The 23,413-nt window shown below is 35.0% G+C and overlaps 1 protein-coding gene and 1 long non-coding RNA gene across 3 annotated transcripts; one reads left to right on the top strand and one right to left on the bottom strand.

Annotated features, from left to right (window-relative positions):
* Positions 1–671: 671 nt before the first annotated feature.
* On the bottom strand, positions 672–2,436 carry LOC130470273 (uncharacterized). The gene is made up of 2 exons (XR_008930270.1): positions 2,114–2,436; positions 672–934 (listed from the first exon to the last, which is right to left on the bottom strand). It is a non-coding gene; the product is annotated as an uncharacterized lncRNA (long non-coding RNA).
* A 4,257-nt stretch (positions 2,437–6,693) lies between these two features.
* LOC110788805 (uncharacterized) lies at positions 6,694–18,807 on the top strand. Of its 2 annotated transcripts, none has more exons than XM_021993442.2 (6): positions 6,694–7,095; positions 10,193–10,330; positions 17,034–17,091; positions 17,579–17,826; positions 18,134–18,428; positions 18,516–18,807. In XM_021993442.2, the coding sequence occupies exons 1-5, from the start codon at positions 6,731–6,733 to the stop codon at positions 18,201–18,203; spliced, it is 879 nt and encodes a 292-aa protein (XP_021849134.1). In that variant the 5' UTR covers positions 6,694–6,730; the 3' UTR covers positions 18,204–18,428; positions 18,516–18,807. The 2 variants fall into 2 exon arrangements, with proteins under 2 accessions (XP_021849134.1, XP_021849133.1); XM_021993441.2 differs by having other exon boundaries at positions 18,502–18,807.
* The last annotated feature ends 4,606 nt before the right edge of the window (positions 18,808–23,413 follow it).

Here is a 23,413-nt window from a genome sequence, read left to right as displayed (position 1 = left end):
ATGATTTTGGCCCAATTCACTTGTTTGGAAACATTTGGAATTGGATTTGGGGTATTTGGGGTACAACCCTTATAAAGATAAGTCTATTTTTAAGATTTGAAATACGTGTGAAATGTTATCATTTCAAATTCCACTTGATGTCTCACTGCTCTTACATGTCTTTCTCCTTCTTGCCCATATTTCATAACAAACCATTTTCTCTCTCCTCTCCCACACCAACAACCGCCTCTTCCACCGCTCTTTCTTCTCTTGCGATCAACCACCTCTCCTTCACCGCTCTTTCTTCTCTTGCGATCAACCATCGCTCCTCCACTGCGCTCTTCCACCGCTCTTTTCTCTCGGGACCAACCATCACTTCGCAACAACTAGCTCCACCACCGCCTTGTTCGACGACCACCTCCATAGCCACCCCATCCACCTTCAGAAGAGCGGCCTCTAATCTCACGATCGTCGGGATAGTCTCTGCCATATTTTTCTGTTAATTTCTCCAGTTTTCTCTCTCATGTTCTTCAAATGAGAGTTCATCCATGGCTGCAATAGGAATTCAGGTTTAGCCCCTTGACAATTGCATGAATTTTGTCAATTGTTTGGGTAAATGAATCACTTAATGCTCTGTTTGGAAATATGGATTTCATTTGAAATCACGGATTTGACCTGTAACACCCCCGATATACTAACTAGAAATAAATAAGAAATATAATATACTTTACAAAAATTGCGGAAGCTTACACCTAAATCGGAGGTATCACCGCCACACTTGACCACTTTGTCAAGCGTTAAGGCTTACAAAACTCAAACTATTACAACTGGATTACTAGGTGATCTATTCACAACTGAAAATAATAAACTGTCATAAAAGACTAAACGATAACCCTTGAGCTCCTTCAGCTTGAACTGCAATCTTTCACGACCAATCTGCTCCAGTTAATCTTGACTGTTCACCATAGAGGACAAATTCCAAAAGGATCATCGCAGGGCCACCATAAGAAAAAGACATGGTCACAAACACACATAGCAAATAAACACACACGTCAGCAAAAAGCTGAGTAATCACCTGTTACAAACAAAGACATAATAATATAGAGTAATAAAGGCTGATGTAAACAATGTAGTATGAAACTACATTTCAAATGTGATCCCAAAGATAAAACTAACTCCCTACTCTATAAACACTATAGATCTCCTCTTAGATCAATTGAAACTCAAATATAATAATATGATCCTTCCTCTAGTAACTTTTCTTAAACCAATATATATGTGCCTTGCTCGCTGTTCTTTACTTAGCCTTGGACATGGGTAATTCGAATAAATAAAGCAACAAGTATAAAAACTTGAAACTCTCAATAGCTACTAGAAAGACTCTCTGAGTCAAGGCCACTTTTGGACCAAATCCCATATTGGAGATATTAAGAAAATAATAAAGATTGTATCTTGCTCCTCTACTAATGGTTATCTTCTCATTACCAGCATGCCAAGGTCATTACCAGCAAGCCAAGGACTAAGGTTATAACGTCGAGCCTCAAACCAAAAATATAACAATCATTCTCAACAGTGATCTGACAACCTCATAATATGATCAAAACTCATTATAGGTCAACACTATATGCTTCTCAAGAAGGGCGCAAGATCCCAAAATATTATTACGAAACAACTATGATTATACTCTTCTACTCATCCAAGAGAATATAACTAATAGCCCTTAATTCCTTACAGTACGATCAAACCTCAATATAATAATAATTACACTGATTCTTGATAAGGATAATAATATCCAAATCATACCTCTAAACCTTATACTTGACTTCCAGAAGCAACAATGACAATTATTATAAACTAAATATAGTACTTTTACCGTACCAATATCCATGATACAAGACAAAGCAAGCACTTCACTCACACATATATGTATATAAAACTTCCATATATAATGGTCTAAGAAGTATAACACTTTAACACATATGTAAATACAATATAGCAAAGATACTGATTCAAATTACAAAGTTATTACTTACACGATTCATACATAAGACTGATTTTAATATATGATTAAGATAAACCAATATTGCTATATTAACACGAATTAAAAACTTGTTATAAGAATAAGAGTGATTACCTTCCGATATGATAATACCAATATCACAATACATCACCATACGATAACTAGCGCGACTGATCAGATACCAGTGGATTATAAATTTTGACAAGAAATAACTAAATATGGTCCTGACAAAAGCACGAAGGAATTGAGATGATTAACCATAGAAAACCAAATTGATTTGATAAAGAGGAATATTGGGTTTTATATGAATAACATAATGTGATATTGGGAACAAAGATCAAACTTGATTTCTCAAAGTTTCCAAGAAGAATACTGGAGACAAGAAGGCGGAAGAAACCAAAAGTAAACATGACGGCAAAATAAATATTTAGGGTTAATGGGTATAATTCTTGTAAAAAGAATCTTATTAAAACTAAACTAGGAAAAATCATTTAATAAGTATTATAACTTTATTTTGCTACAATTTATATTTTACAAAATCTTAAAATATTGGCGTATTACAATCTATCCCCCTTAAAAGAAGTTTCGTCCCGAAACTTAAAGTTACGAAATTATATAGTATTACAATCTATCCCCCTTAAAAGAAGTTTCGTCCCGAAACTTAAAGTTTAAAAAAATACAGATTATTACAATCTATCCCCCTTAAAAGAAGTTTCTTCCCGAAACTTAAAGTTAAAAAAAATACAGAGTATTACAATCTACCCTCCTTAAAAGAAGTTTCGTCCCGAAACTTAAAGTTAAAATACAAGGTATTACAATCTACCCTTCTTAAAAGAAATATTGTCCCGAAACTTAATTTAGCAAAACTTTGTTACTTTAGTTTCAAATGCTAAAGATTTTTTTTTTTAAAAACAAAGAAAAAAAAATTATAACAAACTTAAACTTTTGCGACATAAAATATTAGGGATATTACATACTATCCCCCTTAAAAAAAAGGAGTTCGTCCTCGAACTCAAAACTAGTCATATAGACTCATTACAAGAATCATATAGCTAACACGTAGAAAGAGATAGTCTCTTCAATTAAGCGACTTGTCCTATAACTTTTTGACTTAACTCTTAATTAGGCATTTTATTCTTAGACAACTCAAACGCTGAGATATGAAGATCCCTGCGTCAATCCCAAAGAGCGGTTAGGCTCTTGATACCATTTTGTAACACCCCCGATATACTAACTAGAAATAAATAGAAATATAATATACTTTACAAAAATTGCGGAAGCTTACACCTAAATCGGAGGTATCACCGCCACACTTGACCACTTTGTCAAGTGTTAAGGCTTACAAAACTCAAACTATTACAACTGGATTACATGACCCAATTACCATGTTTGGGAGTACATGGAACTTGGATTTGGATTTGGGCCAAATCCCAGCCTTTCAAAAAATAAGGCCTAGGTAAGGAATTTGAAATCCAACAAAACTACTGGTCATTTGAAATCCTTTATTTTCTCAACACTGCTCAAGGTCGTCCTTTCTTATTCTTATTCTTCTTCTTCCATTCTTCACTTTCTCTCTCCTCATCTTCCATTGATGAACTGCCAGATCTCAATCAACACTCTCCTCCTCTCAACCTCTATCAATTATCTTTCCTCCACCACTCATTATCTTTCCACTATCACCCTAACTGTTATCGCAACTTTTTCGCATCGTCGTTATTGCCGCGAGGGAGGTGGCCCGTGGCCGAGAACCTGGGCAAAGATGGGGGACAGAAGCCGCCAAAAGGCCACAATGGTAGTGGTCGCTGCTTGAGCAAGGAGGGTAGAGGAAAGCAAGGAAGAAATTTGACCACCACCTTGCAAACAGAAATCAGATTGAAGGTTCAACCATGGAAGGAAGCTGGAGGAAGGAGAAGCAATCATTTGTTTGATTTTTGGTTTGGGAAATTTTTAGGTGTTGAAGGCCATAAGTTATGGTAAATTAAAGGAAAAAGAAATTTAATTTCAGTAAATTAAAGTGAATTAGTCAATTAGATCTTTTAATTCGAATGGAGAACACAAATACTGGAATTGAAGTTCTCATATTTGCCAAACAGATAATTTGCATTTGAAAGTTGGAATTTGAATTTCTAGAATTGAAATGAAGCATTTGAAATCAATTGATGGTATCCAAACACTACCTAAGAAACTTTGCTTTTCTGGGTTTATGTATCAATAATCATCAAAATCAAGCAAATCAATGTGTATGTCGAAGTAAGCAGGCTGAGCAAAACTATATGAATATCCGAATATCCGATAATCTGATTCGTATATGATCCGATCTTTTGGATACCCCATCCGAAAATTGAATTCGGATCGGATATCCGATCTGAAAAGTCCAAATATCAAATACCTATTTGGATATTGATTTTCATTATTTCGGTTATCCGATAACCGAAAAATATCTGAAATAAAAAAAATCTATTGGAATTTATTTTTAAGTTTTACAATGTGAATAATTTATGAAGTATATGCTCCGTAACACATTAAAAATGAGCAGTACGAGGAGCTTGTTTAACTTTATGTTTACTTTTCTTTTTACACACTCCGTAGTTTGTATAAATGATACTTCGTTTATATTTACCCTAAGTTTCTCCGTCTCCCTCAACCTTCCTACCACTCTACCGACCTCTCTTTCTCTCTTCAATCAAACCAATACCTCTCTCTAAATTTGATTAAGCTTCTCTTTCTCTCCTCTAAAATAAAGCTAGAAATCTCAATTACTTTGAGTCATTACTTCATTACCGCTCGCAAATTAAAGAACAAACATTAGATGATATCTCTTCCCCATCTCTAGAAAGGAAGGCGGAAGTTTTGGCTAAACGACAATGATAGTTGGAGTTTTAATTGGGTGTAGTGTTATTTACAAGAAACGAGAACAACACGAGTTGCATATAGGTATTGTAGATTAGATTGTTAGATTTAGAAAATTGGGTACAATAAGTTGGTTTGTTCGAACTCGTCAAGTAACATACATTTTTCGAAAATTTTAGTTCTTGTACTTGTTCTTTATACAAAGTAAGAATTTATGTGTTCATGAATTACAGATCTCCATTTCATAATAAGGAACTTTATTTCTTTATTTTGGATAGTGAACGGTGAGATTACGAGTGAAAGTTAGAAATTGATTGAAAACAAAGTTAAAAATAAACATTAAGAAATTGGATACCGATATCCGTGCTACCCGATCCAAAAATTTTCGGGTATCGGATATTGGATATCCAAAACTTTTTGGATCAGATACAAATATCAAATTTCACAATTTTTGGATATGGATATCCGATCCGTGCTTAAGGGAGAACAAATCGGTGATGTATCAGTATAAATTAATTGATTTTTTTGTTGGTTTTTTTTTTCCGGCAAGGATTTTTGTTGTTGTTGAATTGAATTATACAAGAAATAAACGGTTATTCAAATATGAGATTGGAATCCCATAATTTGAAATGATCAATTTGGAATTCCTAATTTTTCCCAAACATAGTACGAAGTATTTGGAATTGAATTTCAGTATTTGAATTACAGATTTGAAATGACTCATTTCAAATGAATGATTTTATCCAAACACTATCTAATGTCGAATTAATTCCAATAAATTCGTATCGAAAATGGAAACCTTTATTTGCCTGAGGGGAGAAAATGAAGACTTAGATAAGTACACACATATTATGGTATATAGGTCATTTATAATGTATTGTTCATCGATCATTGAACTTACCGGATGTGGAGTTGTATCCGTGTAAGCGACCGTGTTGCGCCTGCATGATATCTTTCTTAAGTTTATTAAAGTTCACAAGTTATTACTTATGCTAATGCTACATAAGAAACTTGATACTTCATCAATTCCTCATTTCTTTCTTGTTCTTACTACGGTCTTTAATGCGCAACGTTAATAGGTTAAATTACATTATAGTAAACATTATGGTGTAAAAGGTGAAGATATATGGAAATTAAATTGAGATGTCTGGTTTATGTGAATGAAATCTTGGTAAAAGAACAATACGTTTTTTCTAATGGGTAGGACCAGATAAAATAAAAATCAAACTTAAGTTTTTTTTATTGCACATGCTACAAATGTCCTCCTCCACAGCTTGAGTGGTCGAGCGTTAGGGGCCTTGGGAGCGACGGTTTCACCTTTTGGGAAAAGGGCTACGATTGGACTGAGGGGGTAGTTAGTTGTGGTGAAAAGAAGGGCAGAGCTCGAAAAACTTCCTTGTTACTTTGTAAACCTAAGGACATAATATTGTTAATTTGGTGTAAATAAAAAAAATGAAACGGGTCGAATTGAGGTTTGGAGTTACTATTTAGGCTGGCGAATGACACATCAAGTTATCAACAGGTCGGGTCACTAACAAGTTGTGACAGGTTAATCATATCGGGTTCATATAATTGTCGGGTCGGGTGTCAAATGGGGTTCAAATAATTATCAGGTCGGGTCAGTTTTGTTATCGGTCATCTTTCGATCGGGTGTCAGGTTCAGATCATACAATATCGGTTCCAAATCGATTATCAATTTTGTCGGATCGGATACGATCTGGTTACGGGTTTCGAATTTCAAACACTATTTCGGATCACGATTGATTATGGGATCGGATTGGTCAGGTCGGGTTCTTGGATTGGGTATGTTTTTGACAATTCTAGACGGAGGGAGTAGTTCTAAACTAAAGTGGATGCGATCATTCGGGAAAACATTAGGCAATGGAGAAACACTCTTCTTCGATGAGACGGCCACCATCAAACTGCCCCAACAACAAGCAATCGAAAACAAACAGTATATCCTCATCAATTAAAGGCAAAACCTGCCCTATCTGTCTTTCTCTAATCTCCGGCCACCGCCCCGCCGTCATCACAGCCTGTTTCCACGCCTACTGCCTCCGCTGCCTCCTCCGTTGGTCTAACTACAAACGGAACTGCCCTCTTTGCAACTCCCACTTCGACTCCTACCTCTCCCCCTCATCTCCTTCATCCTCTTCTTTCCACAACCACCGCCTGCTCCCTCTCTCCCTCCGCCGTTCTCCTGATCCTCCTCGCCCCCAACGCCGCCATGCCGCGGTGGTCCAAAGGTATGTTTTCCCATATTATTATAAATTCTTTACCTAATTATATTTTCAATTTCTAGTCTATTTATGTATTTCTTGCTTATTTTTTGGATTTTCTATTTGTATGTATATTATGGTAAATTTGGTTATGCCCGTATGTTTTTTTTGTTTGATAAGCAAGAGTAATGATATATCAGAAACAAACCAAAACTGTTACATCTCAAAAGTAGACTGATGCTAGAAATCTTTTAGGAAGAAAACTCTGAGCAAGAAACAGTCAACTTTTGAAAACAAAACTACCTAGGTAGCACCTACCCAGAAACATACTAAGTACTACTTACAATTTAGACTCTCAAACCATTCTCTGTCAGCAGTACTAATTCCTTTTGGATATACAGCCTGAATCCATAAAGAATCGTTCCTGACTCGCCAAATTTGGTAGATCAGTGCCAGGGTACATACTATGTGACTTCTTCTTTTGAACTTTGGAACTTTCAATCTTCTGCTAGCTTCAATAGCTGCGTTGATGCTGTACCAGCTTGCCTTAAACTGTTCGTTGCATTTTCTACTGTAAATGCAGTCAAAGTATAAGTGCTCATGGGTTTCAGCGGCTGTCCTACACAGAAGGCAGAGGTTATCAACTGCCATGCCGTGGAGGGCCAACCTATCTTTGGATTACAAATGAAAAGCATTGTGACACTCATTCATCTACACCGTTGCTTGATGGGCCTGCACCTCAATATCATGGAATCCTTCTTTATTTAAAACCTTGAGCTTCTGCACAACTTGAAACATTTTTGTCCCAAGAGTATTATTTCTCCTGGGTTCTTTGACCAAACCTTCAAAGGAAGGAGTTTGACTCCACATGTTGAAGTACCTAAAAGGGTTTTCCCCTTCCATAAAGGATACACTGTAAGGACAGGCAGTGGACAGCAGGGCAGTGGTCAACGTCTCCTTCATTCATAAAACAGGCTTCGGCATTAGGGAACTGATCAAGCCAATCTTCATTAGCTAAGACTGTCAATTTTTTAAAACACCCTTTTATTACCTTCTTGTTTATTATTCCAGGTATAAAAATTCCCACTGAACTTGACATCTTGTATCTTACAATTAGAAGTGCCGTCTCTGAAATCTCTTATTTCTTGACTTCTCACAGGTGATCCAACCCTTTCATCGGTATTTAAAACACAATTAAAGTCCCCCATGAGCATCCATGGACCCTTAACTGTGCTAGCAATTCTTCTCAAATCACGCCATAAACTTTCTCTTTCTGTACCAGTATTGAAAGCATAAACCATAGAACACTCAAAGCAGGAGCCACGTTTCACAGGAAACACTTGAAAGTGGGTAATTTGACTAGAACAAAAATTGATGGTAATCTCGAAAGAGGAAGGTTTCCAAGCTAACACAATTCTTCCTCTAAGATGAAAAGAAATATTGGATGTGAAACACCATCCATCAAACATATTAAGGTAAAGACCTCCTAAGTTAGGACTCTTAACCTTAGTCTCGAGGAGTCCAACCAAACCACATGTACAGGTTTCGAAAAACTTCTTCACAACATTTTGCTTACTCGTTTTGTTTACTCCTCGAACATTCCAGACAAGAATCTTATCCATAATGTCCAGAGGGAACTCCCACCTCTCCAATATGAATCTCCATTTCCCCACATTCCATTTCTCCAAACTTCAATTCCAAAGCTTGAAAAGAATTGCTCACCTGTGTTGCTCAGGCCTTCGTTTCACCACCATCTTCAGTCTCATCATCAGTCTCATCGGTGTGGTCATAGTTTTCCTTCCCCATATGTTGAATAGGAGCTGGTAATTTCTTACTAGCAACAGGCTGCCCGCCTTTGGCACCCAATTTTTCTTGCCTATCTTAGCTTGCTTGATTCTGCAATCCTTTGTATCATGACCTCCATCTTACAGGCTTCACAAAAGGTAGGCTTCCAATCATATTTCACCTTTATTTCCATTTTTATTTCTCTCTCGTTTGACCTACCATCTTACAGGCTTCACAAAGGGTTGGCTTCCAATCATATTTCACCTTTATTTCCATTTTCATTTCTCTCTCGTTTATGAACTGAATTAATTCTGGAAACTCTTGTGAAACATTTACTTCAACTAAGACTCTGACAAACTGCAACTTCTCTCTCTTTTGTGTGGTCTGATCAACCTTCAAGAACTTCCCAATTTTGCAACCAATCTTAGTCAAAGCTTTATCTCCCCAATATTTGTGGTCTAGATTCCATAGTTGAACCCAAATTGGTACCACTCTATTATCCTACATCCCTAAGTTCATGTCAGGTTCCCATGCCTTTAGAAAAACAGGTTTACTATCAAAAAATGCTCTCTGTGCAGCCAGAATCTTATCCCGATTTTCCATTGTTGTCAATCTCACCAGGAAAACCCCATGAGAAATTAAAGAAACTTTGTCAACCCCCAATAGTTTCCAAATTCTTCTCACATAGCCTTCTAGGACAGTAATGGGTGGATTAGCACCACACACATAGCAAATAATAGAGGAATTCCAGTAATCAACCTCCTATTTAATGTCCCCAAGATCAATTTTAACCCACTCAACAGAATTTACCACTTCCTTCTCAAATAGAACAGCTAAATAACGATTTATTTGATCTAATTGATACCTTCCTGCATCTGGGTATGACCATTTTTTGAATTTCCATGAATGTAGTTCATCCATTCTCCAAAAGTTCTTTTCACCCTAGATTGTTGTTGCAAATCTTCGATAGAGGTTCTAGGTGATAGTATGTCCTCCTCTAGAAACTTTTCAATGTCTGGGTTTTCTGGGTTCATTGCTCCTTCTTGCGCCATTGACGTGTTCTTCACATTCTTTGACCGAGAAGACAGAGCATAGATAATCAATTCCATTGTCATTCGACATATCAATTCTTCGTATCTTCGAGCTCCTGCCATGACGCCAGGTACAAGATAAGGGTTTTTCTTATTGAGCACCAGAGAGATTTTAGAAAGAAAGAACACCTCAGTGTTGTCACTAATTGTTTCTTATGCCCGTATGTTTATTTAGGAATGTATTGTAGGGTGAAGTGTTTGTGTAAAATGTAACGGTTGTATGGGTTTTTCATACTTGTTAATTGCAGGTTACTTAGGAGGAGAAGAGATGAAATTCATGCAGTGAATCGGCAGTCCAGGCCGGTTCCACGGCGACGGTCGTTTGGTCTGGTAGACTCTGCTCCATCGGAGGTTGTCACAGAAAGGATTCTTCAATGGCGTGCCAGGTAGTTTTGTTTTACATTTTTTTTGTACTTATGTTAGAACTCTTCAATTTTAGTAAATTGTACTCTGACTAGGGAGGTTTGAGACACGGAGTTTATATTGAACAACAGGTCTTGAGGGATTATATTTTGAAGCAAAACAAAAGATTAGGATTTAGGACTAAATCTGTAAATGTAGTGATTATTTTGGATCATCATGTTGTTAATGCATCTGTGATCATTGAAATCTCCTAGAAGAAGTGTATTTAACCGTCTCCTCTTCGTTCATGAATACTTCCTATATGAAACAACTAGCTTTGCCTGCTTACTCTTTATAATAAGCATCTTTGTTTCATACCTGGAAAGGGCTGGAAGGGCTGACACAGTGTAACCTAGACCTGTCAAAAATTGACCCGACCCGAAGGTCTTAAACAATATATTATGACCCGTAACCCAATTTTATCCGAACCCGAACAACTCAAAAAATAATGGGTTAAAACCCGACCGAACCCCTTATTTACCCGACTGATTGAAAATCGTTGTATTTATAGTAATAAATGAGATTATGATGAACTTTAAACAAATTAAACACGTTGTTTGTTGTTGTTATTGGTTGTAATATGACTTTGATTTGAATTATACCCCGTTTTATGGTTGAAGTTGAGTAAATATAAACTTATGTATGAAAATTTGTTAATTTGTGCGCATCTTTTGTATATGTATTACCCATATTAATGAAAATAGAATACACGTTTTAAAATCTCTCAACTCGTTAGGTCAACCCGAACCCGAAAGTCCCGGGTCTTGAACAAACATTTGTAAACCCGAACCCGAAAGTATTTTTTAATAGCCCAACCCAACCGGCCTGTTTGACAGGTATTTACCTAATTCCTTAATCACCCCGAACCACATACCAAAAAAGCGAATTATAACATGAAAATGGTACATTTTTGGTTTAATTTAGCAAATTAGATAGCGAATTGCGAACCCGTGCCTGATCTCACACTAGGGAATTAGGTAACAGTGGGCTGGCAACAACAGAATGTAAGGGGTTGATGTAGCTGCTGCGTCCGCTTCCTCTCAAATATGTCTTCCTTCTTATCATAGGATTTGATTTTTAACATCAGCATTTGATTTACCACTTTAATTGATTTTATCCTTGGGGCATTCGCGAGTGTTTGGATGCACTTGTTTGGTTCATGTTCTTCCGTAGATAAGAGAAAAAATATTATTGTATAAGTGCATGAGGATCCGAAGAATGTGCTTACAAGAATGTGGCTAGTTTTATGGTTTCTTCGTGGATAATGCTACCTTCAATGCTTTTTTAGTCTTCATCATTTGGTCCTTTTCATCTGGTAGGGCATCAATATGTATCTTAATTGGCTAACAGTAGGAACCAATTCTTTGATAGACAGTTCACACTAAGAAGTGATAAGGGGACTGGGCTTTTGTTTTTTAAGAACCTAAAATTGCTTTCGGATTGAAAAAATTAAATTAAATACCTTGATTCAGTTTTGGAAAATGAAATCCGCAAGCACAATTCTATTGTTTGTACGACAAGGGTTTTACGGTTTTGCCATTAAAAAGCTTTTATCCCAACAACTCGGTTTGGGGAACAGTATCAAATTCTAGAATTTGCAGTTCCACAAAATAAATAAGATATCTCCATAGGGCATAGTTTGGAATTTTCAAATGGGCCTTTGTAGCAAATTAGCCCCATGACTTATGTCATGTGCAAACTTACCCATCTACTTATAATTGAAGCAATTATGAGCCCACACCTAGTGTAATTAGTGCTGTCAACATCCAAGTGATATAGTGATATTTTGCGGCCAAATCAATCATGACAAAACTTGGTATGCAGGCATAACTTTAAATTTCGCCGGAAAACAACCACAAATTTACCACTATACAATCCTTATAAATCCCCTACCATGTATACGAAGTACAAAATATTAATAATTACAACTCTTTATACTGACATTGAAAATAAATTCGCAAAAATACAAGAGAGTACTGCAAGAAGCACCATGATGTCCACGTTCAACGTTCTCCAAAACGTACTGCTATCTTCCATGTCTTCCTCATCAGGTAATTTATTTTAGATATGGAAGCATCAGCTATCCAATAAGAAATAACTAACTCAAATACTACTACATTACAAGAAGCTCCCCACAAGCGGCCTTAATCGTTATTTATACTCCTCTGAGGCTCTGATATGCAATTTGTCCAAAATTGACATAATTCACTTCGACATTGAACAAAAGATAAAAAAGGTACTAATTAAAAACAAACCAATTTGCTAAAACCTCCATAAATGACGTGTTTTAAGGCAATATAAATTGACCAACTTAGGAATGGGCATCTTCAGAAATTGCGAAAATCACCATCTTCAAACCATAAGAGAGAGAAATAGGGGGTTATTACAGAGTAATGTATGTAATAAAGCTTGGTTTAAAACTTGGAAGATGGTGATTAACTTTTGTCACCGAAGAGTTGGGAGATGCTGAAATGAAACAGAAAGTTGTGTGGAAGAAGAATACTCCGTGAAAGACTGAATTTTCTGGTTGATTTGAAGTATCCGGATTAAGAATGATTGAAACATATTACTTCATAATTAAATTGAACAATTACAAAACGTGTAGGTTTGATTTGCTTCAATTAAAAATAAAAGGGTTGTATATTTTTGTTAAGCAATAGTGTCCAGTTCTTAACAAATACCAGGAAGAAATTCAATTTGAAATTTCATAAAACATGACGTTTTAACCATTAAAGATCATAATTAAAGCTAGATACATCCAAAGGGCTTCAGTTTATTATGTTATCTAATTAATTTTTAACCAATTGTATTTGTCATTTGAACATTGGATCAGCAATAAACATTGAACGACCAATGGAGAGAGAAAGCTTACTGTAGGACTTAGACAGTTAGGAGTCCTGCTAGAATTCGATGTTATTCTTGTCACATGAGAATTTTCATTTTCAGTTTCAGGTCAAAGCTTCAATTATTTTAAGTAATAAACAGTTGATGAGGAAAAAGAAAAATGACCGTGACTAGTTGGGACAGAGTTAAGCAGGGAGGGGGATGAGAAGTTAATCTCTCAACTTCAGTGGAAGCTTTAAGATGTTGAATTGAGGTGAGAGAGGAAGAGAGGAGAATGTCATGTTGAGGTTGACATGAAAGTTGTTCCTTAGGGAGAGAGATAGAGTGGGGGGGGGGGGGGGGGGGGAGAGGGAGAGGGCAGAGACGACAAGGAATACCAAAAACGTTGATAGACTAGTATGAGCCGGAGACAACAAGGAATACCAAAAACGGGGACAAAGTAATATGTTTAGCTGTGCTGATATTGAAAATAATATGTGACTCGGTGTATTTGCATTCCGTTTTCTCTAAAGTTATCAATTCCCAATTATACTAAAGCAATTGTAGCCATGTAGGTGGTGTTCTGGTGTTTGGAAATCCTCTATCAGGTGATTGATCATTTATGTAAGACAGCAATACTAAAAGCAGTATGATGAAGTAAGTGTTGGTGAGAGTGAGAAACATTATACATAAGAAGACACTTGTTTGGAATGATTGTGGCAGTGAGCAGTTGAGAGAGTAACAGAGGTGGTGTGTAGTAGATCTCTGGCTAAATTTTGACATTCAGATTTTATCCTTTCTGAGAGGAGAGATTGTAATATTAAAGACAGGGTTGGTGGGTAGACACTAGCAAGGCTTCAAAACCAGAATCCTGTAGGGTTGTTAGATAGTTTTAAGTATTTAACAATACACTTTTGTGCAAAATGCTCATTACCATGCTCATTAAATCTAATATGAAAGTATTTTTGAGATGATTGGTTTAAGTATTCTTTTGAAAACAATATAAACCTCACATATAAGTCGATATATCCTAATTAATTACCTTGATAAGATTGTTTAGCTTGTTAACAATCTTTGTGTTTGCCTTGAACTTGTTCTTTTTTTCCGGTGACCAAGCATTGTTTAGCTCCAGCAATAAACTTGTACTAGATACTACAAGCCATTAGCAGAATGTATCATCTAACAAAAATTGTATTGTTAAATACTTAAAACTATCTTATGTTTTGAGAGGGGGGCAACGGTAGGTGGTTAGGGGGGCATTGGTAGGTGGTAAGTATTTAATTAAAAAGAGAAGCCCCATGCCAGCCCCACTAACCACCTACCCTAGTCCCCCTCCCTAAAACCGTACACTTGACATAATTAAATGAATTCTGTTGTCCTCCTTCTCTTTCCTCTCTTGTTTCGGATCTGAAAATGGAGTTCTCTACTCGATTTCAATGGAGTTTCTCCATTTCTTTCCTTTCCCCCTTTAATTTCTTTTCGTCGGAAACATGGGGAATTCGGCTGAAAATTGAGTAGATGTGAGGCTAATAACGTTTAATGCGGACAAAATCGGTTCGAATTGGTTAAACCGGTCGAGATCTCGCCGTTTTCCAAAACACCTTTACGGGATATATCGTATTGCCGGCCTCTAAAACCTAGTTAACTCGGGCGAGTTTTTTTACACCACGGTTCATCTCACATGTTTGATACCTTGTAGTGAAAGTGTTTATGTTATAAATTGAGGGATTGACATGGACATAAATCTTTTGCATGAGAGAGTGCCCATGGCACATTTGGAACACTTTTTAGTGTTTAGTATAGACTAGGACAATGGATTTAGTAATAATGAGTACATTCTTTTTTCCTAACTGGCCATATTTCTATTTTGGATTGTCCCAAAACAATAGTCCATTGTCTAAAATTAGTTTTGTTAAACTTAAGAATTTTTCATATGATTCTTAGAGTACCTAGGAAAGACTACCTGACAAGATGTAATAACTTACATAAAGAAGGATATTTGTGGTATTTCAACTCAATGTCCTGACAAATGACCGTCAATCAAATGCGACCTTTTCTTTAGGGGTGGAGGGAGTATACTTTACACTCTAGTCTTCAACATAGGAAATGTTAATGGTGTTATATAAGTTAACTTTGTTGTTGGGATCCTTATGATGCAATTGATGCTCAATTCAATTTGTTTCTGAGAAAGTCCAGGAGAGAATGAAGGGATTCCACCTAAGCCATGTCAATGGCTCGTAGTGGTCGTGAATTCCTCTGAAAACGAGCCTCATCCCGGCGCTCATGCCAATTGTGATTTTTGTATAATGATTCCTTCTTTGAATTAGTGAAATCCTGTAACCTTTGGAACCTTTACTCCTGTATTTTGTACTTTTTCTTGTATTATACTCCCTCCATTCCTTTTTGATCTTCCTGTTTCTATAAATGTCGTTCCTATTTGATCTTCCTGTTTCTATTTTTGGACATGACTTTTTACCATAAATTTCCCACCATCCCTTATTTAATTCATTCACATTTCCCCATTCATCCACCCAATCCCACTTTTATGATTTTTTATTACTTTAATAAAAATATCTTCTCTCTCCTTCATTTCTTTATTACTTTTCTTCATTTATTTATTATTTTCTCTTACACCCAATCATTACTCTTACACCCAATCATTACAAGATTCCATTTTCTTATTTTCCACCCCAAATACCAAATAGGAAGATCATTTAGGAATGGAGGGAGTATTTTATAAGAACTTATAATGAAATTTTTTGATCCGCGATGGTTTTTTCTTGTTTTATTGTTTAGAGGAAAACTTTAAAATATTCTTTAATTTCTCTATGAAATATGAAGTGAATACAAAATACCTCTAATGATGTTACTGAAATTTGAAAAAGTATTTTAATGAATCATACTGCAACCATTCTTAGATGTTTTTACAGTTGTATTTGTACATAAGTTAAGACAAGATGAAAGAGAATGTTTAAGTCGTGTAGCACGTGGTCAAGAGTAAGTATGTGGCCATACATTACCCCTGGCTCATGCATGCTCAGGGTCACATAATACGGTGGAGTCACCACCGTACTCCGTTTTAGAACGATTCGTACTGATTCGAGTACGAATTCGGTCTAATTCGACCAAATAATCGAGTTGATCGATTTCTAGTCTTCTTCGCCGAATCGCCATTGTTCTGTGATTTTAAAGCTTCATCGTGAAAATGGAGGGAGGAGAAATAAAGAGGAAAGTGGCGGAAGGTGAAAAGAACGAAGGAGGAGAAAGAAAGAGGAAAAGAAAATGACAGGAGATTAGGTTTAGCCTAAAAGAAGACAGCTGTATGCCTGTATATATTTATTAATTTGTTTTTGAAAAGAAGACAGCTGTATTCCTGTATAGCTGTATTTTTCTAAAGGCTGGTTTTTTTTAACTTTTTCTTTCAATGGTAAAGAGGAAATATTCTATTTTTAGAGGGAATCTTTACTATCCCCTTCATTACTAATTACGAGAAGGCATTATTTTAGGACTCATATATTTTATTTTTATATTTTATCTTTTTTTAAGTCAATCTTGGTTGGGATGACATATGACTTTTGAATTTTGATTTGACTTAATTATATACATTTTTCTTTCAATTTATATGAAATCGTATTATTATGTCGAAAATCGTATTTAAAATTACTCAAAACGTATTTGTAATACAATCACCTCTCGTATTCCGTATTCGTATTGCGTTTTCGTACTAAATCGTACTACGTATTAGGTGACCCTGTGCATGCTCATGCTAGGTCACCCTAAATTCATATTGGCATGATCTGGTTTTGAATTTTGCATACATGACCATACATATCATTTCCTTATCCCTTATCTTCATTTTGGCAGCATATACAAGCATGGTATATCAGCCGTTCCGTTTTCTGGCAGGAATCTTCAGAAGCTGGTAAGTTATCTCTTCCCGTTATATCTCTGAAATGCTTACTCCATCCCTATAATCAATCTATGTGGTATTTAACTTGCAAGTGTTGTCTAATTAGACATCTTTGCTCCCTGGGTGATTAATATTTGTATGGCAAAGCTTGGGAGAACACTACCTGATATGATATATAATCATAGAAGTATATAGTGTGGTGGAATATGAAATCAGTGCTAGACTGCTAGGGCTAGAATGAGTAGAATCTAGGCTTACTCCCTGACTAATGTGGAAACTGGTTTGAAATTTTCTGTTAGTTCCTTGAGATGTAGGAATATAAACTTGAAATCTAGTTTTTGCGTACAAGTTTTTAAAGACCATTTGTGCTGGCAGTTCTTACGGTCATATCATATTCTCTGGTAATATGTTTCATGGTATGAGAATAATATCTTTTGTACTTAAAAAAACTGAAAAAGTTATTGGAAATATGATTTCTTTTCTTCTTTTGGAATTTTAGAACATGTCAGTGAGTCGAGAAAGTATACTACATAGGATAGAACCATGGATCCAAAGGGAGTTGCAAGCTATACTTGAGGACCCTGATCCAACCATTATTGTTCACGTGGCTACGTCATTGTATCTTTCAAGCATTGAAAAGAAGACTGAAGCCCTTTCAACATCATCAGCTGATCATAAAGATGCCTTTCTTGCCCCGTTACGACCATTTTTGCATGAATTGACAGATGCTTTCTGGCATGAGCTTAGGTGCGAATTGTTTTTTACTTATAGATATCATCTCTTCATCTACTTTAACATATCTTAGTTGATTGCACATGGTAAATATGTTGCTTTTTCTGTATTTCCCCTTTCTTCTAGCTTTCTATTACTCAATTCTAAGTTGCTTATTCTTGCTAGTGTTCTCAAAAAAGTAATTCGAGAGTTTATGACAATCCAGTGTCACAAATTTGCTATTCTTCATAACAAGCAAAAGCAGAAGTCCATGAACTCAAAATGGTCTGAGGTCTGACATAGTTTCATGATCAATTTCCCATTAATGGTGTGTGCCTTTCAGATGCTTTGCAGAAAGCTGTTTTACGGTTGATACGTATGATGAGGTAGTTGAGTACAACAAAAGAAAATAGGAATTGGAAGTGATTTGCACATTGCAAGCACAAGTGCTAACATTGGGCATCGAGTTATCAATTACCAGTTTGGTGGTGTATCTGCTACATCTTCATTTCATGCCATGAGATGTAATTGAAAATTCTGAAAGTGAGATGATCTGGCAAATGCTTCATATGTGGGGTTGTGTGTATTCTTGGTCTTCTTCATCATCCTTGTGTTCCATTTTGGCAATGCTGAGACAGGTATTATGTTAATATTTGGTCTTCATTATCAAATATTTCTCTCTGTTATTGATGTTGCTTATTTATGCTATAGGCTGGATGTTGTAGATCTCGTCGCTTCTCGGAATTTTGGAGTCAGAAGTTACATTACTATTGGCGTTTTGCACATAAAGCACTGTTTGGTTAGGAGTTGTTAGCGGTTAGCTGGTTTTGACTAGCTGTTAGTTGTTTGTATTAGTTGGTTTGACTAGCTGGTTGAATTAACTGTTTGAGTAAAAGTGTTTCGTAAATTAGTTATTAGTGGTTAGTTGTTTAATAAGTAAAATGACCATTAAGGACATTGGCATACTTTATTGTTTGATATTTTGTTTCTTATTAATACTAGATAAATCGTTTATTATGTTGGTTATTTTCTCATTATTTTTTGAACAAAATAAAACAGGTTTATTTATTTTTAAATATTTTCTTAATTTAAATATCTAAATTATTGATTTGAAAATAGAAAAATATTACAAATAATATTACAAGCCTGATTACAATAAATTTTCAAGTGCCTCGAAGTAGTAATATAAAATTTATTACAATAACAAACGAGTCTAGTAAATGAGGTGAAATGAACAAGGAGGTATGAGTAATGTTTTTAGAGAGAAATAATGTAGGATGTCAAGGTTGGCAATGGTTATAATTTTAAGCAATATTAGGATAAATTATTCACTTTCTAAAACCTCTAATTGCAAACAGCTTTTAGATTGAGTTTTTTCATAGTTAGCTTTTTACCCCAAAACTCTCATAACCAAACATTTTCAATTAACTTTCTCAAAAGGTCAGATCTTTAATTCATCTCAAAAAGATTTTGTTCCCTCAAGCCTCTTAATATACCCCTTTAGACTTGGGATATAATAATAGCAGGTCTATGGTATTGCTAGATTTGCCGCTTTGTCTTTGTTTTTTATGGAGAAAAAATATTTTGTTGTTATGAATCATAGAATGGACATCCATTATACCTCTAATATATTTCTGGAATATCCTAGCTCTTAGGGTCTAGAGTTTATTGTTATTCAAGCAAACCTATTTTTATTGTATGCACACATACCAAAAAATGGTATAAAACACACAATTAATGTTGATCATGGTAATTAGAAACCCTAATACGATTTAAGGTTAAATTGAATTTTACCACTCAAAAAAATTGTCATGTTGTGCTTTACACTACCCGAAAAATAGAAAATGTATTTTATCACCTTAAAACAAAAATTGTGTTTTACCACCTGTTAACAACAAGTTGAGCGGAAAAATTAAGTGGGACCAATAATTCAACTTCCCTCCACATTTTGACACTCGCCTCTGCGATTTCTATTGAACTCCCTCTAATGGTCTGTAGGGGGGGGGGGGGGGGGCTTTATCCCGAGGCGACGAGACACCTCTCTAGCTTGAACTCTATCATGCATGCAATGACCTGGACTCTACTATATGATGTATGCCCTCGTGATTTCAACGTGATGTAATAAAATAAAAACGGAACATTTTTTAAGAGACAAAAAAAGTCTATTTGTTTTTTAAGAAAACTGATTTTATCCAAGGAAACGAAGCGGAACGGAAAAGACTTAAGTGGAAAAAGAGTGAAATGGATGAAGAATCAAATCAATCTATCTATATAATATACTAAAAGAGAGGAAATCAATGTGGTGATGACAAGTGTCACTCATTGATTCGCCTCTCTTTTTAATTAAAAAAATAATTTTTTTGAGGGAATTAGAATATTTTATTTAAGGAAGTGTATTATTTATTTTGATTACAAATCCTAAAGATTCTGTTTATAATATACATTCTAAAAATATTTTCCGGCAAACAAATCAATTATACGGAATATATATTTCAGTTCATTATCATATTTCGAAATATGTTTTAGCTTATAGTTCAATATCATATTACGAAGTATGTTTTCAAAGTACGTGACAGGCTAAATCGCACTCCTATCAAAGATAAACCTAACGTTCACCAACTAAAAATATAGCAAGGGAAGCAGGGATCGTATCCACAGGGAAACAATGTTCTTTCTACTATTAATCGGTAATTCTAGACTATTGGGAAACAAGAATATGGATTGATTTGTATAATATAACTAGGACGATAATAAAATAGGAAGAAATCAGATATTAAAAGGTCTAGGGCATAGGTTCACCGATGAACAACATTCCAGGACGACAACAATCGATAACAATCAATATAACAGTTAATTAGACCAGCATGCTCTCTCGAATCGATACTAATCATAGACTTAGAATTAACGGGCTCTCGCTACGTATTAATCCCAATTCTACCTATTGAAACAAGCCTAAACATCAAATTGCATCTCTCGAATCTTAATTTGATATTGCGAAACTAATACAATCAAACCTGCGCAAATCTAATTGCAAAGTAAATAAGGGCAATCAATAGGAATTAACAGCTAAACCAACAATCAACAACAATTAATCATCCTTTCACATTCGTTCATGGATTCCCAAAACCCTAGAAAATCAACTACTCACACATATTAACAATAAGCAAAGCAATTGGCATGATTGAAAACATAATTAAAGCTTAAACAAAGAATTGAAATAAGGAATAATACCTAATTGAAGGACAATGGCAAATGAAAGCTTCGATTTTTCTTTGATTGAAAATAAACTAAGTGTTTGAATTGATGTAGAGAGAAAAATAAAACTTAGAAAAATAAACTAAGGGTTTTGTGCTGGAAAAATAAGATGATCCTCAAAAATAAAACAAGTTTGCTTATATAGTTTTGCCAAAATAAGGCCTAAAAACGGAATTAAAAAACGCGAAAAACTGCTGGAGGTTGGCGTCGCCCGATCGGGCGACGCTTCGCCCGATCGGGCTAATCACTCGATAGTCGGCCCGATCGGGCCAAAATCCGCCCGATCGGGCGGGTTGCGAAATCTCCACAAAACCTCCAGATTGACCGCCCGATCCGGATCGGGCGAGCTGCGCCCGATCGGGCGTGCGTTGATGAACTTGGCTTGCTTATACTTCCGCCCGATGGTTGCATTTCGCCCTCAGCTTCCAGGGCGATTTGCAATCTTCAATGTATCTCGCCCGTATCACCAAGTCTAACTCCCGGGGCTCAACCATAAGCATCTCAGGCTCCCGAAAGTCGACGATGGAGGTCCCGAACTTCTCGGACTCATATAGTGGCCTTGATCAACAATGAAACGGGTCTAAAACGACCAATTTCTCATAATCAAACCTGAAACTCAAGGCACACTCAATAACACACATTAGTACTAGAAACGGCTCCTAAGAGCACGTTTGATACATAAAAGTACTAAGGGACGAGGGCAAAAATTCTATATAAAACGCATATATCAGTACGGTTTATGAAATTTTTCTCTACAATTTAAAGAAACAATTCCCAAACTCTTCCCAATGTAAGACCACCAGTCCACCACCCAAACCAATGCAAACCGATCTATAACATCAAAAACAAAAAAAGTAATTCAATACCAACAATGTCAATAATCCATAAAAGAGCTTCATTGTTCAACATTAAACAACACGAGTAACAACCGAACAAGGTTGAAAGAAAAGTTTGTTATTATTATTACCGCCTGTTTGATAGAATCAAACAACTAAGACACTATTTCTTTTTAATAGAATTTGTTTAATAGAATCAAACAACAAAAAGTATTGCATACTAAATATTTACGTTCAAGTAAATTTGAACTATCTAAGCTATTGTGCAAATAGTTTGTCGTATCTAAATAGATTAAAAAACACGAGGAACAACCGAACAAGGTTCAAAGAGAAGTTGGTTATTTTAAGTTATCTTATTTAAGGAAAAATATGAACTAAAGAAAATATTATTGTTTTCCAATATAAATCTTAAAGATTCTGTTGATAATAAACATCCTAAAAATACTAAGTAAAAATAGAAAATAGAAAAAATAGACAAGTTAATATTCTATTCCCGTGCTTATGTAAACGACATGTAAATAGAGCTTATAATCTAATTAAATTATATCGTAATGAGATTGTTTATGTTAAACTGCCTATATTTTGCAAGTTATGCCTATTTATTATATTGCAATTTTTTTTGACATATAAATTGTCAATATTCAATATTAATATTTAGATTCTATTACGTGCTTATCTAAACAGAGAGGGGGGAGAAAAAGAGAGCAATTGTCTGATAAATATCAATTTAATGTATAGGCAATTTAACCATGCTTATGTTAAGCACTCTTACGATTAGACAATAGAGTTTAATACTCTTACAATACAATTTAATTAAACTACAATCGTTTAATAAAGTGTTTATTAACATAAGGGATGTTTGAATATGTATTTACTTAAATCAATAAATGACATTCTTAATCTCCTTGATCTAATTATTTCACACTTTTAACATATTTCATAGTTTTGTTGTAATTATTTCACACTTAGAACATGCTTCATAGTATCGCCTTGATTTAAGTATGTACTATAGTATTTTTTTTATAAAAATTAAAATTATTAAAACAAAGATGAAGAGAGAATCAAATATATTGTAAGAACATATTTCATATTAAAATAACGATGAAGATAGAATCAATACGGAGTATATTGTACGAATATAATATAAGGATTTTAATTTTAAAAAGACATATTTTGTAGACTTGCATAAAAATTGAAATATTGCTGATTACATACTAACGAGTATCTATATGAAATGCAACAAACTTCCAGAAAATAAATTTCAACAACCTTTGACATAAATAATTTTTTGTCCAAAAAATAATTATCTTACACAATATTATGGAAAACCTGTATATTATCTTATATCAAAAAAATTGAACATGCAATATGTGTACTATGACGTATATTAATACTGAAATATTATAGCCGCTATTATTGTATGGATAGCGAAATATTTTTTTATTACACAACATAGAAATAGATTAGATGAAGAATATACTACTCTGTATCTATCAACCAAACAAAGCCTAAGTTTAAAAGGAATAAGAAAA

Source organism: Spinacia oleracea, chromosome 3, assembly GCF_020520425.1.
Source record: "Spinacia oleracea cultivar Varoflay chromosome 3, BTI_SOV_V1, whole genome shotgun sequence".
NCBI lineage: Eukaryota > Viridiplantae > Streptophyta > Magnoliopsida > Caryophyllales > Amaranthaceae > Spinacia > Spinacia oleracea.
The sequence above is the reverse complement of the archived record's forward strand: the minus strand, read 5'-3'. Positions and strand labels throughout refer to the sequence as shown.

Coding starts and splice junctions, on each gene's coding strand:
- LOC110788805 (XM_021993442.2), top strand. CDS start 6,731: ATGGAGAAACACTCTTCTTCGATGAGACGGCCACCATCAAACTGCCCC. Junction 7,096..10,192: donor CATGCCGCGGTGGTCCAAAG/GTATGTTTTCCC, acceptor TGTTAATTGCAG/GTTACTTAGGAGGAGAAGAG. Junction 10,331..17,033: donor ATTCTTCAATGGCGTGCCAG/GTAGTTTTGTTT, acceptor TCATTTTGGCAG/CATATACAAGCATGGTATAT.